Below are 15,416 nucleotides of genomic sequence, written 5' to 3'. Positions count from 1 at the left end.
TTGACGTATTGGTTCAATTATGAACAAGTAGCGCCATCTTTTGGCATAATTAAAACATTAAATTTGAAATTATTGATTTTAAAATTGGAATATTTAAATTTTTATTTAATTATTCTTTTTAATTTCTTTCTTTTCTTACATTAGAGCAGTATTAAAATTAAAAAAATGTCTCTAATAAACCCAAAACGCAGAATGAATGAAACTCAACCCAACATCATAACCTGCGAAGGAAAATATCTCATATAATAAGATTAATAAGGAATAGAAAAAGCTTGGAGAAGCGCAACGTAAAGATTCTACATTATGTATAGATTAAGGGTATAGATTAAATTTAACCCTTATGTTACTAACCGTATACCTGGGTATGTTTTCAATTTTCAAGTGCTAAATAGAAAAAATTGGTTACTAACTAGAGCAATATTTAACAGGTTGGGTTGAGTTGGGTTAAATGTTGTAAAATATGTAAAAAATATAAGCAACCCAAATAATACGATTGCCATTTCGGTTGCCTATGCTCAAATTAATTTTTGAGTTAAATTATTTTTTGGAAAAAATTAATCCCAACATTCATTCCATGAAATACTTTCAGATTAAATATGTTATAAAAATCGTTCTTTAAACTTTAGAAATAAGTTGTGTAGATTTAAAGAGTAAATCTATTTCGTAAAAATTAAATATTAACTTTTATTGAGGTTACCAATATTATCATTTCACTTAATTATTTAAATAAGATTATCAATACAAGTTCGTACATTAAGTAAATTAAGGCACATAAAGCGATAATATTTACTGTTTTTTGTTGGTTTTACGCACGAAAACAATTTTCATTATCTTATACGGTTGCCAAGAATAAAACATCAAGTGTACTGCTGTGTTCTACTTCTTTCTTGACAGAGACCGGATCGTTTTACAACATTTATACGTTTCAACTTGTAATTCTCTTTCGATAAAACTCCAGGAAAGAAAGTCTACCTCGAATAGAAATGACCGTTTCTGACGAAAATGAGGTTCAATTACAACTTTACGCCCGAGCACCATCCCCATCAAGAGATTATTATGGATTAACGATCACTCAAAGTAAAGTAAGCGATCTAAAAGATATTGTTAACAAAAACGTTTTGATATGGTGCAATTTTAATTTTTTTTAGATTATTTTAAACATTTGGAATGTTTCATATGGACCTCATGTGTATCCAAAACGTCATATTTCATCACTTGAAGATTTTGTGGATGAACGTTACATGCAACATGATATTCAAAGAACATTCGGCGATTATGCTTTGAGTTTTGTAAAAAGTTTTGCGGCTAAAGAACGTCGATTGGAATGTTTACCGATGAAGATTTTTTTGAAAATCGCACGCTTTTTAGCAACAAATGATATTTTACATTTATCGCAAACTTCAAAAATATTTTTCGATGTAAGTTTGATTATTAATTAATTTTTGTATTTCATTAACATTAAAAATAGTAAGTAATAATGATAACTTGTAAAAATACAGTCGTTTTATAGATTTGTAATTCGGAAGGAATCTGGCGTATTCTTTACAAGAAAAAAATTAAACGAAGAGTAATGTTAAGCGATATCGAGAGAGGTACCGAAATCGGTTGGAAACAAGCTTTAAAAACGAAAATTTATACCAAAGCAACGCTAAGAAATTTACTGGAAAAAAATGAAACCAGAAAATTAACAAGTAATAATTTAACTTCAAATACAACTCCGAATGTTTTATTAGGAAACCCAACCGATTCTAAATACGATAATCATAATATTAGTAAAAACGTTAAACGTATCGAAGAAGTTAACAAAAAAAATGACACAAAAAGATTTACCAAAAGTGTGGGTAATTTGAAAAAAAATTCTTTGAGTAAAATTGAAAGTATTGACCCGTCTAAACCATTAATTCGTTCAAAAAATGATGAAACCCTTCAAAGTGAAATTAGTTATCCTATTAATAAAAGCAAATTAAAGAATGTAAAGAAAGAATTTGACGGATTGATGGGGAAAAGTACAATTAAAGTTAAAAATGCGGTTAAGAATCCTGGTGGTAATTTGAAGAAATAATATTGGATTGTTTATTATATATTTATTAATATTTTTGATGTGTCAATATTTAAAATAATAAATATGAAGAAGTCTTCTAATTCGTTTTAAATATGATTGATATGATAGGCAACCTAAAATGCTTTATGTTGCCTTTATTTTGAGTGTTTCGCTAAGCCAGTTGTGTTGTGTTCTTCGTGTTTGCCGTGTGTTTTTAGAAGTTTTATCGTAGATACATTTATATTCTATTTACTTCTAGAGTGAATTCGTGTTGGAGTGACTACATTTACCACAAATAATTGTTCAATTTCCGATTTCGCACTAACACCATCTTTTGTTCATTAGCTGTTTCAAATGACAGTATTTAAATGTATTCGATATTGTTGACAGGTAATAATAACAATTTTAATATTAATATTTATGAAATTGTGTATACAAAACAATTAAATAAAAACCTGTCTGTAGACGCAGGGCTAAATCCGAAAATTTTGCCTATGAAGATTATTATTTCCGAATATGACTAATATTTGTAAACAAAACTAACCTTACATAACATTACTTCACGGTATAATTGGAGTTTCAAAAATAACTGACCCTACTTAACATTCCTTCACGCTATAATTAGGGTTTCAAAACAAAACTGACCTATCCCAACATTCTTTCATGCTTTAATTGGAGTTTCATAAGAAAACTACCTGTCTTAACATTCCTTCACGCTTTAATTAGGGATTCAAAACAAAACTGACCTATCCCAACATTCGTGCACGCTTTAATTAGGGGTTCAAAACAAAACTGACCTATTCCAACATTCCTTCACGCTTTAATAAGGGTTTCTTCACGCTTTAATTGCAGTTTCAAAAGAAAGCTACCTGTATTAACATTCCTTCACGCTATAATTAGGGTAATTTAGGGCATATGCAGGTCCTTTATGAACCTTAATATTGCCCTAACGTCTTGTTCCTTAGGATGTGGTGGTATTTTAGGGGCTTATCCTTATCCAATATTCTATCTGAAACTGGTCATCATATTGAAGTGCTTTAGCCTCGAGCGGCCTTGACTTTATCAAATAAAACTGCAGATCTGAATTGTTGAGAGCCAACCGGCTAAACCCGAATGTTTCTAATTCTATGTCTATTAGTTCTAATGCTAGTGTTAGTTCTAGTTTTAGTTGTTATTCAATCAATTATTCATGTCACATTAGTTGTGTCATTTTGGTTGCCTACATTTTTAAATAATTTTATTGTAAAATAAATTATTAGTTATGGTTGAAAATAAGAAAATTATTTTTTTTATTAATTATGTACAAAAATGTGTTGTTAAAAAATAACAATATAATAAAAATAGGATCTTTAATTATTTTTTAAGAATTTCGATATTCTCATGGTGATGGGTTAAAGAATCTGTGACATTATTTCTGTCATTTTGGTTGCCTGTATATTTAAATTGTTTTTATTGTAGAAAAAATGATCAAAATTAAAAATTTGATTATTTTTAATAAATGTGTATAAAAACGTCTTATTAAAAAATAATAATATAATAAAAAATAGAATTTTAAAATTTTTTTCTAAAAATGTTGACACGTTCATGCTGATATATTAAAGTATTTCAGGGGAAGTCGATCGAAATCACATTTCCCATTACAACATGATTGATTAGAAAATGGTAATATCCTGAAAAGCGCTTGCGCATTTAAAACCTAGCAAACGAACCGCACTGGCAACAACCAGCGTCCGTACTGCGGCGGTTCAAAGAAAATCCGTTATACTCGCATTAAATTGAAAAGTGAATATCTCAATTCCATGTTTATTCTTTAAAACCCCGTTTCTACACTCGCACGGCAAGAAAAATCATCGACATCAATCCAACGGCAATTCCCAGAGTTATTAATCAAACGTTTCAGTGCATCCATAATAAATTTTCAGTTAGTGCTGTAACGATTTCAGTGTCATCGTTGTCGTCCATTATTTTATTTCTAAAAAAACGCAAAAATTATTAATTGTGTATTAATGGGAAATTAGAACCAATTCTTATTTTTTCGTCAAATTGAAAATGATTTAAATAAAAATTAAAGAAAGATTATTTATTCTTTTAAATATGTTTTTGGTGTGCACGTTAAAAGAAGAGATTAAATATTTCGAAATCGAAGAGTATCTACAGGGTGTTTTCGATGATTTTCAAGTGTTGGAAACGTAAACTTAAGCTACATGACAATAACAAATTGTAAAATGTCGACTAGTAAACGGGCTTCCGCTAGAAGATCTGAGTAAGTGTCTAAAAATTAAAATTTTTATTTTAATTCATTAACTGTATTATTCGTTACGCAATTTTATTACAAAAATAATGATACCGTTCTGGTACGATTATTATGGTTACAACTATGCCAGGGTTAATTGCTGGAAGAATTACTTAAGCGGTCTACGTATAACTGTATATTATCCGATACAATGTACTGAAAGATCTATTTTACATACATAATCTAGTTTTAATAGTGTTGCTATTCTATACGAGTTTTTGTAGGCGTGGATATAAATACCATACGGAAAAGTTTGTTCATAAATTAAATCACCTGTTGCTATTGATTAAATTATTTCTTTTAATTAACGTTAATTAGACTATTTTAAAGTTATTTAACCTATTCTTTGACTAAATTTTACATTGACACTTCATTTGACACTTCATTTTAGGTTATGACAGATAGAATTTGTTACCAACCCAAAAATTTATTAAAATCATAAAAATTACAATAAAATTATATTTTTTTTCAAAATCTTGATTTTTAAATGTTTCAGTGACACAATGGATGATGACTCGGACGATAAAGATTCTAAACGGTAAAAATTTTTCTTTTTATTTTATTAATTATAAAAAATAAAAATATTTTAGAAAATCCAGAAATTTAAGCGAAAAGAAACGTCGTGATCAATTCAATCTTTTAGTAAATGAACTCAGTTCAATGGTGTCCACTGGGAGTCGAAAAATGGATAAAAGCACCGTGTTAAAGTCGACGATATCATTTTTAAAGAATCATAATGGTACCAAAAAATTTTGTCCAATCAAAAATTTTTCTTCTTTATTTTCTAATGTTTTAGAAATAGCTGTTAGATCTCGAGTACATGAAATTCAAGAAAATTGGAAACCAACATTTTTGACCAACGAGGAATTCACCCATTTAATTTTAGAGGCTGTCGACGGTTTTATCATAGTTTTTTCAACGTCGGGACAAATATTTTACGTATCAGAAAGCGTTACATCGCTCCTCGGCCATTTACCGGTAAGAAAATAACGGTAATTACAATTACGACTTATTGATATTTTATCCAATCGTAACCTTAACATTTAACTTTGTAAATTTCTAAACGCGGAACTGTTTTATTTACGATTTTATTTATAATCGTCTAGCATCAATTTATAAAATGTCATCAATTAACTCTTAATTCTTTTAAGAACGATTTACTCACAACAACCATTTACGAAGTTGCTTGCGAAGAAGAACAAAACGAACTTTATAATAAATTAATTGAGCCGAATAACGACGGTGAAAGACAAACTTCGTTTTCGTGTCATTTAAGAAGAGGCGAGCCCATGAATAAACAACCAAATTCGTACGAATTAGTTCATTTTAGTGGATATTTTAGTAAGTATGAATTTATTATTAAAATACCGTTACATTAGAGGTAATACGCGACTTAATAGCGAATTCACGTGAGGCTAAGAATTATATCATAAAGTGTAGCCTGCGTGAAGGTCGATGGTTTACAGTTATGCCAAAGGCGTGAACATTAAGAAAGTACCATTAAGAATGCGTTTATATGCATTTATACTCAAAAAAACGAAATTTAATTCCTGCTGAAAAATTTATTTTGACACTTCATTTTAGGTTATGACGGAAAGAATTTAAATCAAATTCGTTACCAACCCAAAAATTAGTTAATATAATAATTACAATAAAATTATCTTTTTTATATTTATTGCTAAAAAATTAATTTCGTACAATTAAAAAAGTTTATTTATTTATTAATTAAAATTTTAAAAATACATTATAAATTTTAAGTAACATTCTTTAATTATTAAATTTAAATCATTACCAACCCATAAATTTTAAATGTCACTTTTAAAAATCTAACCTCAAATTAATAAAATAATAAACTAATTATTCGTAATTATTCTTTTTATTTTTTTAGGACCAGATTCAGAAATGACCCAAACCGATAACTCTAGATATAGCGGATACTCAGGTGAAGCAGATACAAGGTAGTCACCCAATTTAAAATTATCCTTGACAAATTCAGGCAACAATGCTGTTTATGTAACAATATCGATTCGTATTGTTTTAGATTGGTATTCGTTGGAACAGGCCGATTACAAACGCCTCAACTGATCCGGGAAACTCCATTGATCGATTCAGGGAAAATAGAGTTCACCTCTCGTCACAGTTTGGAATGGAAATTTTTATTTTTAGATCATCGAGCTCCCCCAATAATCGGATATTTACCATTTGAATTGTTAGGAACCTCCGGGTATGATTATTATCATATCGATGATTTGGATAAAGTTGTGAGTTGTCATGAAGCTTTAATGCAAAAAGGGGAGGGAACTTCTTGTTACTATCGATTTTTAACGAAAGGCCAACAATGGATTTGGTTACAAACTAGGTTTTATATTACATATCATCAATGGAATTCTAAACCTGAATTTATCGTGTGTACACATAGAGTTGTAAGGTATGTAAATTTATAAATTAAATGAATGGGTGACGCCATCTATTAATTTTTACACTAACTAAAATTAAAATGTTTTAAAATCTAATAAAATCCGAGTTTTTAGACAAAAATTACAAATTTGAAGGATAATATAATGAAATAAATCGTATTAAGTAATATTTTATATTTATTATAAGAATTAAATACAAAAATCGTTATGTGATATTTGCGCCATCTCTTAAACTTTTTTTTTGATTTTGATTTTCAATATTATTTTAGTTATGTTGATGTAATGAAAAGAAATAAATTTGAAGATACAATAATTCTTTACCAAGAATCCTCACCAAATAGTGATAATGTCTCTTGTGCCGCTTGGAAACCTTCGTCAAAGTCAAGACCAGCTTACGATCCTTCCTCAGATTGCACTTCAATGTCAGCTGATTCTCCAGCTTCTCGACATTCAGCATTAACTCAATTATCTGTGGTAAAATATTAAAACCATAGGTCTTTTTTGACGTTTAATATCGACATTTTATTAATTATCGCGATTTTGTGATTTTTTTTAATAGAAGTCGAGGGCTAGTAGGCAAGCAAATACTCCAACTCAATCAACTTCGACCCCGACTCAATCGACTTCGAGGGGAGGAGCTCAACCGGTTCAATCGCAAAGTAGTAGTAATAATAATTCGTTTATGGAACCACCACAATATGTAGCTACAATTCCTATGCAACCAATTATTGCTAGTTTTCCTCAACCTGCTGTTTTATCACCACTTCCGGTAGATAGTTTTGTTTTTGTTAATTTGTGTGTTTTAACGCTTTTTTGGTAGCCTGTTGAAGGTATGTTATCTCCGGCACAAAATCAATTACAAGCGGATCTTCAACGAAAACATGCTGAACTTCAAGTGTTGATTGGTCAACAACAAGCAGAATTAAGAAGGGTTTCTGAGCAATTGTTGATGGCCCGGCTTGGTTTGTTACCACCAACACAAAATGAAAATCAAGTAATATTTTTTAATTAAATAAAGTAATAAAATCTAATCAAATTTTTTAGGCACCCGTTTCTTATAACAATTCTGAAACCGTAAGTAGTACAACTGCCATGGCATCAGTTCCAGGTCCACAAATAATAGTACCAGTTACAATACCGGTCACTCAACAACAACAGAACATTCCTTACTCACCCCATGAAGAAAAATAAATAAAAAAACAAATTGTGTTATTGCATTATTAGGAAAGTTAAAACGCACAAAAGTGGGTTATAAAAAACTAAAGGTGATTAAATAAGTGTGTTAAATTATATTCTAAAATGAACCAGAAAACGTAAAAAAGAAGATTTATTATTGTGATATTGTAACTGAGGGATAAACAAATAGGTTGTAAAATTAACTATTTCTATATCCGTGTATGTATATAGTATATTCGTGTTATAAACTTCTTTTTCTATTAAAGAATTGGAGTGAAAAAGCATTTTATTTATTTCCCTTCTTTTCACAAATTCGTTTCTAATAGCGCCATCTCGTTTGCTTTATATCATATAAGTTTTTAGTTAACTAATTTACCGACAAATTGTGTTAAATTAATATATTTTAATCATTTAATTAGTAATGAAACTACAAAATATTGATTAATTTAACAATAAAATGATGTGTGTACAAAATTAAGCTCTTTAATGGCAAAATTTATAATTAAAAGTGGTGATGTAAGAAAAGTCAAATTGACAGATTTAAATCTTAATTCAAGAAGATTGCAATAAAGTAATTGTGAATGATTTTATTTCTATTTGTTTTAACAATATTAATTTGTTTTTTTTAATTTGAAATACTGACTCAGAAAAGAGAGATAAAAAATCTCTTCGTTATTATTGAATTAATTAAACGCAAAATCTTGTTTGCTATTTTCAAGCCTTTTGTTCTTGATTTTAAAATAAATTCAGTTTAATCAATCCGGAATAAACCAATAAATTAAGTATTATCAATTTATCCATTAAATTTTTTAAGGTTAACCAAAAAAAGAAATTACATTTCTGCTGCGTTGAGTTGGACGTGTATTGATAAAGATAAAGACAAAATTGCTTTTAAGGTCATCGAGAGAGAACCAGTTCTTTAAAATTGACGCAATTCCAGCAACTCAACTCAGTTAACATTTAATTCTCAATAAGATTAAAAGTTTTTTTTTCCAAATCAAATTATTATCTTTCTTATTCTTTAGGAATCACGATTCTTTGGAAAAATGATGGGATCTAAACCAACTGATATTAAAAAAATCAATACAGAAAATGGTAAAGAACATGTTAACGGAAGTCCTCCGGATATCGTAAGTTTTAAACAATTACATTTTAACAAAAAAGCTTTGATAACAAAATATAAAATTTTATCTTCTTTTGGGTGACCTTATAAGATAAATTTTAAGACGCAAATTGTTGCAAAAGAATTATTGCGATGTTGATGAAACAAAAGTGGAAAATTTGTTTTCTTACATTCTCTAGTTATTTTCATTTTTTATCTGATGAAATTTACAACCGCATTGCAATTGGAACAAAATAGGGAAATTTTTACAATTAAACACAATTAACTGCTTAATCACTTATCCAAAAGTCATAATTACCTCACCCGACTTACTCTTTTTTCTATGTTATTTCGTTATAAACTGATATGTAACATTACGTGCGTCATTAGTTCTCCTTGATTTATAAAAGGATCACTTTGAATCGATCTTTTTCAGTTTTAAACTTGATACTGTTGTAATCAAGCCTTTATTTAATTAAAACATATTAACTTTTAAATCTAAATTTAATTATTAAAAAATGCACGGTACCACGAATGGTATAAATAATGTTAAAAACGGTGAATTAAATGGAGAATTTTCTTTATTTGATGTAAGTTAAAAAAAGTTTTTAATTTTCCCTGCAAAATCAATTTATGGATATGTTATCAATGAAGTGAACTGAAACATAAACTTTTGGTTTTAATATATACTAATTTAGTAAATAAGCGATAACTTTTAACCTTGAGTTAAAATCAATCATTAATTAAATGAAAAATCATTTAAAAAGATAACTTAACCTGACTTTTTAAATTTTTCACACTGTCGTTTAATGTCAACCTAATAATTATAATTAAAAAGAATTAAATTTATTTTTAATTATTTAAAAATCATGAATATTACTAAATAATAAGGTGAGTTAAACTTATTAAACATGTATTTGTTAAGAATTTAAATTATTCATTTTGAAGTAAAAAAGTATCAAAAATAACTTCACTGTTTAAATTTTTGACAGTGAGGTTTAATGTCAACCTAAAAATTAGTAGTGTATTATTATAATGAAAAAAAAATCATTTATTTTTAATTGTTTAAAAATCGTTAATATTACTAAATAATGAAGTAAATTAAATGTATTAAATACGTATCTGTTAATAATTTAAATTATTAACTTTGAAGTAATTATATCTGAACGTATCCTTATTAATGCACCATTATTATAATGAAGAGAATTAAATTTATTTTTAATTATTGAAAAATCGTTAATATTAGTAAATAATAAGGTGAATTAAATTTATTAAACGTGTATTTGTTAAGAATTTAAATTATACATTATGAAGTAAAAAAAGTTTAAAAGATAACTTCACATTTTAAATTTTTGACAATGACGTCTAATGTCAACCTAAAAATTCGTAATGTATAATATGGAAAAAAATACATTTATTTTTAATTATTTAAAAATCGTTAATATTATTAAATAATAAAGTAAATTAAGTTTATTAAACAAATATTTGTTAAAAATTTAAATTATTAATTCAAAAGTAGTTATAATATCTGAACGTATCCTTAACTTAACCTAACTCAAATAATTATTTTTAATATATCTTTTTAGCCAAAATTAATGCCTGGTGGCCAATACATAAAAATTGGTAAAGATTCGTCAAAAAGCACTTACTTAATATTCGCTCCTCACGTCGAAGAAGTAGGAATATTAGCGAAATACCTAAAGATATTCAAAAAATTCAACATAAATTTGATCCATATTGAATCAAGAGCTTCCGAAAAAATCCCTAATAAATATGAGTTTGTGGTTGAATGCGCTTCCGGAGGCGATTTAGGTTCTGCAATCGCAGAAATAAGAGATCAAAGCAGTTACTTTAATGTGATCTCGCGAAACTACGCGAACAATCAAAATACTGTGCCCTGGTTTCCGCGAAGAATCAGGGATTTAGATCGATTTGCAAATCAAATTTTATCGTATGGTGATGAATTGGATGCTGATCATCCGGGATTTACCGACCCGGTTTATAGAGCGAGAAGAAAATATTTTGCTGATATTGCTTATAATTATCGCCACGGTCAGCCGTTACCAAGAGTTGAATATACCCCGGAGGAAGTTGAAACTTGGAAAACTATTTATAAAAAATTAACTACTTTGTATGTTACCCACGCTTGTAAAGAACACAACCACGTTTTTCCACTTTTGGTACAAAATTGCGGTTATCGAGAAGATAACATTCCTCAATTAGAGGATGTTTCAAATTTTTTAAGAGATTGCACTGGATTTACTCTTCGACCAGTGGCCGGACTACTTTCTTCAAGAGATTTCCTAGCTGGTTTAGCTTTTAGAGTTTTTCACTCCACCCAATACATACGACATCCATCAAAACCCCTTTATACCCCAGAACCAGATGTTTGCCATGAACTATTAGGACACGCACCACTTTTTGCGGATCCAGCTTTTGCACAATTCTCCCAAGAAATTGGTTTAGCTTCATTGGGAGCTCCAGATGAATACGTCGAAAAACTTGCAACGGTAAAATTTCAAATTAACTCTTTTCTTTCTTATTTTTTTTTTAATTAATTGTTTTTAGCTATTTTGGTTCACGGTCGAATATGGATTATGTCGCGAAAATAACGAATTAAAAGCTTACGGGGCTGGTTTGCTATCATCATTTGGAGAGCTTCAATATTGTCTTGAAGGAAAATCCGAAGTAAGACCTTTCGACCCGATTAAAACTTGTGAACAAAAATATCCCATCACTCAGTATCAACCGGTTTATTTCGTTGCGGAAAGTTTTGAAGATGCCAAAGAAAAAATGATGTAAGAAATCTCATTAAAATTAAATAAAAGCCATTAAAATGATGTTTTTTTAGAAAATATGCTCAAAATATTCCAAGAAGTTTCGGAGTAAGATACAACGCGTACACTCAAAGCATTGAGGTGTTGGATTCAAAGATGCAAATCGAAAATTTAGTGAGGAACGTCAGCCAGGAAACTCAAATTCTTTTAAACGCACTTCAAAAATTATAATTTTAAAGAATAAGGTTATACCAAAAATATAGTTACAGTCGATTTAATAACAATATTAATCTCATGTTATAATATTACAATAAATCTTTTTTTATAATTCTGTATCTATTTCTATTTGGCGAGTATTTGCAGCTTTTTTAGTGCTGCTCTTCACCCAATCATCTCCTCTTCATCGCCACATTAAAATCCTAGATTGATGGAATAATTTAAACGTCTAAATGACATTTCAATGACAAATGTCATTTTGACATTTAAGACATCAATCAACAAAAAAAAACATCAGAACGTATACTCAATATATCTAAAAATTAACGATCAAATAAAATATGAATGAGCAAACATAATTTTTATTGATAGTTCAAGATATTTCCCTATGTAATTATCTAAATTACTCCTCAAACAACATTCGAAGTAGGAACTATAATCACGGCGAATTTTGCGGACAAACTTTCTGAAACGTCTTAATTATTTAATTTCGATGTTATCCTCAAAATCCCAACAGTTTCGTTTCAACATCCAAGATATTCAGTTAAAATTGAATACTCAACAACCAAAATGACAAATAATCAAAATTATTACGACGTAAATATATTTATATTAAAAGTGGGTGGAGTCTGGTTGCCTAATTTATCAGAATCTTTTAAAAAACGATTATTTCATTACATATATAACACAATAATATTTATCTATTGCGTTTGCATTTATCAACCGGCCGAAACATTATCGGTCTTTAAACATTGGGACATGCTGCTTATTATAAAGAGTTTAAGAGATCAATTTAATCATTTTATTTGCCTCTATAAAATGTTTGTTTGGTACACAAAAAATAAACAAATCAAATCGATTATGGATGAATTAATAAAATTAACGAAAGAATTTCGTTACGAAAACCACCAAGATTACAACCCAAAAAAAATTATTAACCGTTATAAATTAAAATCGGACCGTTGGAGTAAATTATTTCTTTGTGGTGTAAATGGGATTTGTTTAAACATGGCTTTATCGGTTTTTTATGTCTACATTTTTAAATCAAACGATTATTATGTTACATTAAACGATGGTACTATTATTTATAATCAAAAATTGCCGGTTACATTATCAACACCTTTCAATCAAAACACAAGGATTTCAGTTTTATTTCATTTTTTATTCGAATTAATAGCGTTGGATATTTATGGATGGATCATAATCGGATTGGATTCATTATTTACGTGCATGTTGAGTTGCATAACCGCACAATTTTGGATTTTGGGTGGCGCTTTCGAAACGATCAAACCGAGATGTTTAAAACGTTTAAATTTGGACGATAATAACGAAATTCATTATCCCGATATTTTAAATCGTGAGATGATGATGGAAATAAATAAATGTATCAAGCATTTACAAAAACTTATTGAGTAAAAAACAAAATTAATTATTTATGTATTTAAATTGTTATTTTTGTAGAATTTGCGAACGTTTGGAGAAAATTTATAACTTTCAAACTTTAGGACAAGTTATGGTTTCTTTATTTGAAATGTGTTTTTGCTTATATTTATTAACTTTCGTAAGGAAATTATTTATTAAGAAATTCTAACCTAACTTTTAGAATGTCAAATTTAAAAAGATAGGTTATGATTATAAATTTTGCTCACAAAATTGAGTACACAAGGGAAAGGGAGATAGATAATTGTGAATATTTCAAATAATCAGCTCTATAGCTGTACAGTCTACAGCTTTTGCTTAACTGCATGCATATTCAATTTTATGGCGTGAATTTCCTATCATCTGAATTTCCTCATTGTGTAATATTGTGATTATTTTATTTGGAAAAGTGGTTTATTTTGCATTCAATATTTCACAAACTTTAAAATAAATTAATAATTATTTGAAATATTCACAATTATCTATTTTCCATTCCCCTGTATATAAAATTTTGTGAGCAACTGTAATTAATTTATAATTCTTTTTTAAGAGCTTTAATGAAAGTTTTGGAAATGAATTTACTTATTTATTTTCCACCTCTTTCGAATTACTTCTTTATTGCTGGTTTGGCAATGATGTTATCGATGCGGTACACATTAAACTTACTTTTTAATTTAATTTTAATCTTACTCGTTTTTCTTTTAGAGTAATGCAATATCAGGCAGCATTTTTAGTGGGGATTGGTTGGGAGCTACGAAAAGTTTCAAAAAAAGCATGATCATCACCATGATTCGTATGAATACTCCCATTTATTTTACGATTGCTAAATTTACGCCTTTAGCATTTAACACTTTTTTATCGGTAAATAATTCTCCAAAAGATAATGTTTTATATGTTTCTCTTCTCTTTTTAGATGGCACGAATTGCTTATTCATTCTACACCGTATTAAAAAGTGGTGTAATAGGAAAGTAAACAATATTATCTTAATCGCAAATGATAAATTGAAATTGTTATTATTATGTAACTTATTTATAACACTTGCTGACCTCAATGGTCGGTGTTTTCGTTTTATATTTAAGTATGATCACGTAGAGGACGTTTCCTATTTTCTACAATTACTACTTATTAAAGTATCATAGATCAAAGCTTTTTTTTGAGGTTATGTGTTTAATTGTCAACACTTTTAATTACATAAGAGAAAATCTGTTTTATTGATTAAAATAAAGTTTTCACGTTAAATTTACAATTAATTTATCTTTTATTCAAGAATTTCCCAAATTTTTTTGATAAATATTAAAATTCAATATTTTTGAAGTCATGTATTGACTCGCCAAATGTCATTTAATTCAAAACGTCAACTTGAAATTAAAGTTATTAATTCTTTTTGTAGTTAAATGTGGTTAAATCAACTTTAAGAACGCTTAAAATGGTTCGAAATGTTCGTAAAACGAAATCGAAGAAAATTGCAAAATTAATACACGCGGCGATTATCGATACAAAAAGAAAAAACGGTTCGTCTTTGGAATCGATTTGTGATTTTTTATGTAAAAAGCATGCCGTTCCGAGAAGAGATATTAAAACGAAAGTTAAGAAGGTAATCAAACAAGGAATCGATTTTGGAACGATTAAGAAAAAGGGGAGAAAATTTTTAGCCGGGGAGCTTATCACATTATTGAAAACGTCCGTTTTGAAAAGTAATAGATTAAATCGAAGTTTAAGCCGCAGTTTGAGTGATTTTGACGATAAAATTCCGTCTTCTCGTGAATCACTTGCGAAATCTGAAAGTTTTGATGGGAAAAGAGATAGCCCAACGTCTTTTTTCCCAAAAAATTTCCCGCGATAAATTCGGCGTTTCTTACTTGTAAGAATTGATACAAATAAAAATTTTTGTACTAAAATTTATCATTTTAATTTAATTCTTTAAATGTAATTAAAGAAATTATATTAACGTATAAGTATTATGTAGCGCCATCT

The 15,416-nt window shown here is 28.4% G+C and overlaps 4 protein-coding genes across 5 annotated transcripts; all 4 read left to right on the top strand.

The window, feature by feature from the left end:
• The first annotated feature begins 779 nt into the window (after window positions 1-779).
• LOC111427157 (F-box only protein 36-like) lies at window positions 780-2,138 on the top strand. The gene is made up of 3 exons (XM_023062154.2): window positions 780-1,082; window positions 1,149-1,418; window positions 1,511-2,138. The coding sequence occupies exons 1-3, from the start codon at window positions 984-986 to the stop codon at window positions 2,060-2,062; spliced, it is 921 nt and encodes a 306-aa protein (XP_022917922.1). The 5' UTR covers window positions 780-983; the 3' UTR covers window positions 2,063-2,138.
• Window positions 2,139-3,983: 1,845 nt separating this feature from the next.
• On the top strand, window positions 3,984-8,208 carry LOC111427154 (circadian locomoter output cycles kaput protein Clock). Its single transcript, XM_023062149.2, has 11 exons — window positions 3,984-4,304; window positions 4,831-4,872; window positions 4,925-5,073; window positions 5,131-5,312; window positions 5,486-5,675; window positions 6,223-6,292; window positions 6,376-6,762; window positions 7,021-7,225; window positions 7,311-7,520; window positions 7,572-7,745; window positions 7,796-8,208. The coding sequence occupies exons 1-11, from the start codon at window positions 4,246-4,248 to the stop codon at window positions 7,940-7,942; spliced, it is 1,815 nt and encodes a 604-aa protein (XP_022917917.2). The 5' UTR covers window positions 3,984-4,245; the 3' UTR covers window positions 7,943-8,208.
• Window positions 8,209-8,873: 665 nt separating this feature from the next.
• Window positions 8,874-12,134, top strand: LOC111427156 (phenylalanine hydroxylase). 2 transcript variants are annotated; one of them, XM_023062152.2, is made up of 4 exons: window positions 8,874-9,057; window positions 10,616-11,539; window positions 11,598-11,827; window positions 11,881-12,134. In XM_023062152.2, exons 1-4 carry the CDS (start codon window positions 8,974-8,976, stop codon window positions 12,035-12,037), a joined length of 1,395 nt encoding a protein of 464 aa, XP_022917920.1. In that variant the 5' UTR covers window positions 8,874-8,973; the 3' UTR covers window positions 12,038-12,134. The 2 variants fall into 2 exon arrangements, with proteins under 2 accessions (XP_022917920.1, XP_022917921.2); XM_023062153.2 differs by lacking the exon at window positions 8,874-9,057 and adding an exon at window positions 9,117-9,619.
• A 458-nt stretch (window positions 12,135-12,592) lies between these two features.
• LOC111427130 (putative odorant receptor 92a) lies at window positions 12,593-15,340 on the top strand. The gene is made up of 5 exons (XM_071194654.1): window positions 12,593-13,434; window positions 13,484-13,583; window positions 13,992-14,090; window positions 14,147-14,302; window positions 14,355-15,340. Exons 1-5 carry the CDS (start codon window positions 12,593-12,595, stop codon window positions 14,412-14,414), a joined length of 1,257 nt encoding a protein of 418 aa, XP_071050755.1. The 3' UTR covers window positions 14,415-15,340.
• The last annotated feature ends 76 nt before the right edge of the window (window positions 15,341-15,416 follow it).

Source organism: Onthophagus taurus, chromosome 2 (genome assembly GCF_036711975.1).
Source record: "Onthophagus taurus isolate NC chromosome 2, IU_Otau_3.0, whole genome shotgun sequence".
In the NCBI taxonomy this organism is placed as follows: Eukaryota; Metazoa; Arthropoda; class Insecta; order Coleoptera; family Scarabaeidae; genus Onthophagus; species Onthophagus taurus.
The sequence above is the reverse complement of the archived record's forward strand: the minus strand, read 5'-3'. Positions and strand labels throughout refer to the sequence as shown.

What these genes read in the sequence shown, in the direction of transcription:
- LOC111427156 (XM_023062152.2), top strand. Translation starts at nt 8,974, where the DNA reads ATGATGGGATCTAAACCAACTGATATTAAAAAAATCAATACAGAAAAT. An exon ending in ACGTCGAAAAACTTGCAACG is followed by an intron (nt 11,540 to 11,597) that starts GTAAAATTTCAA and finishes AATTGTTTTTAG; the next exon opens with CTATTTTGGTTCACGGTCGA. An exon ending in GATGCCAAAGAAAAAATGAT is followed by an intron (nt 11,828 to 11,880) that starts GTAAGAAATCTC and finishes ATGTTTTTTTAG; the next exon opens with AAAATATGCTCAAAATATTC.
- LOC111427157 (XM_023062154.2), top strand. Translation starts at nt 984, where the DNA reads ATGACCGTTTCTGACGAAAATGAGGTTCAATTACAACTTTACGCCCGA. An exon ending in TAACGATCACTCAAAGTAAA is followed by an intron (nt 1,083 to 1,148) that starts GTAAGCGATCTA and finishes AATTTTTTTTAG; the next exon opens with ATTATTTTAAACATTTGGAA. An exon ending in CTTCAAAAATATTTTTCGAT is followed by an intron (nt 1,419 to 1,510) that starts GTAAGTTTGATT and finishes GTCGTTTTATAG; the next exon opens with ATTTGTAATTCGGAAGGAAT.
- LOC111427154 (XM_023062149.2), top strand. Translation starts at nt 4,246, where the DNA reads ATGACAATAACAAATTGTAAAATGTCGACTAGTAAACGGGCTTCCGCT. An exon ending in GCTTCCGCTAGAAGATCTGA is followed by an intron (nt 4,305 to 4,830) that starts GTAAGTGTCTAA and finishes TAAATGTTTCAG; the next exon opens with TGACACAATGGATGATGACT. An exon ending in TGTACACATAGAGTTGTAAG is followed by an intron (nt 6,763 to 7,020) that starts GTATGTAAATTT and finishes ATATTATTTTAG; the next exon opens with TTATGTTGATGTAATGAAAA.
- LOC111427130 (XM_071194654.1), top strand. Translation starts at nt 12,593, where the DNA reads ATGACAAATAATCAAAATTATTACGACGTAAATATATTTATATTAAAA. An exon ending in GCAATGATGTTATCGATGCG is followed by an intron (nt 14,091 to 14,146) that starts GTACACATTAAA and finishes TTTTTCTTTTAG; the next exon opens with AGTAATGCAATATCAGGCAG. An exon ending in CATTTAACACTTTTTTATCG is followed by an intron (nt 14,303 to 14,354) that starts GTAAATAATTCT and finishes TTCTCTTTTTAG; the next exon opens with ATGGCACGAATTGCTTATTC.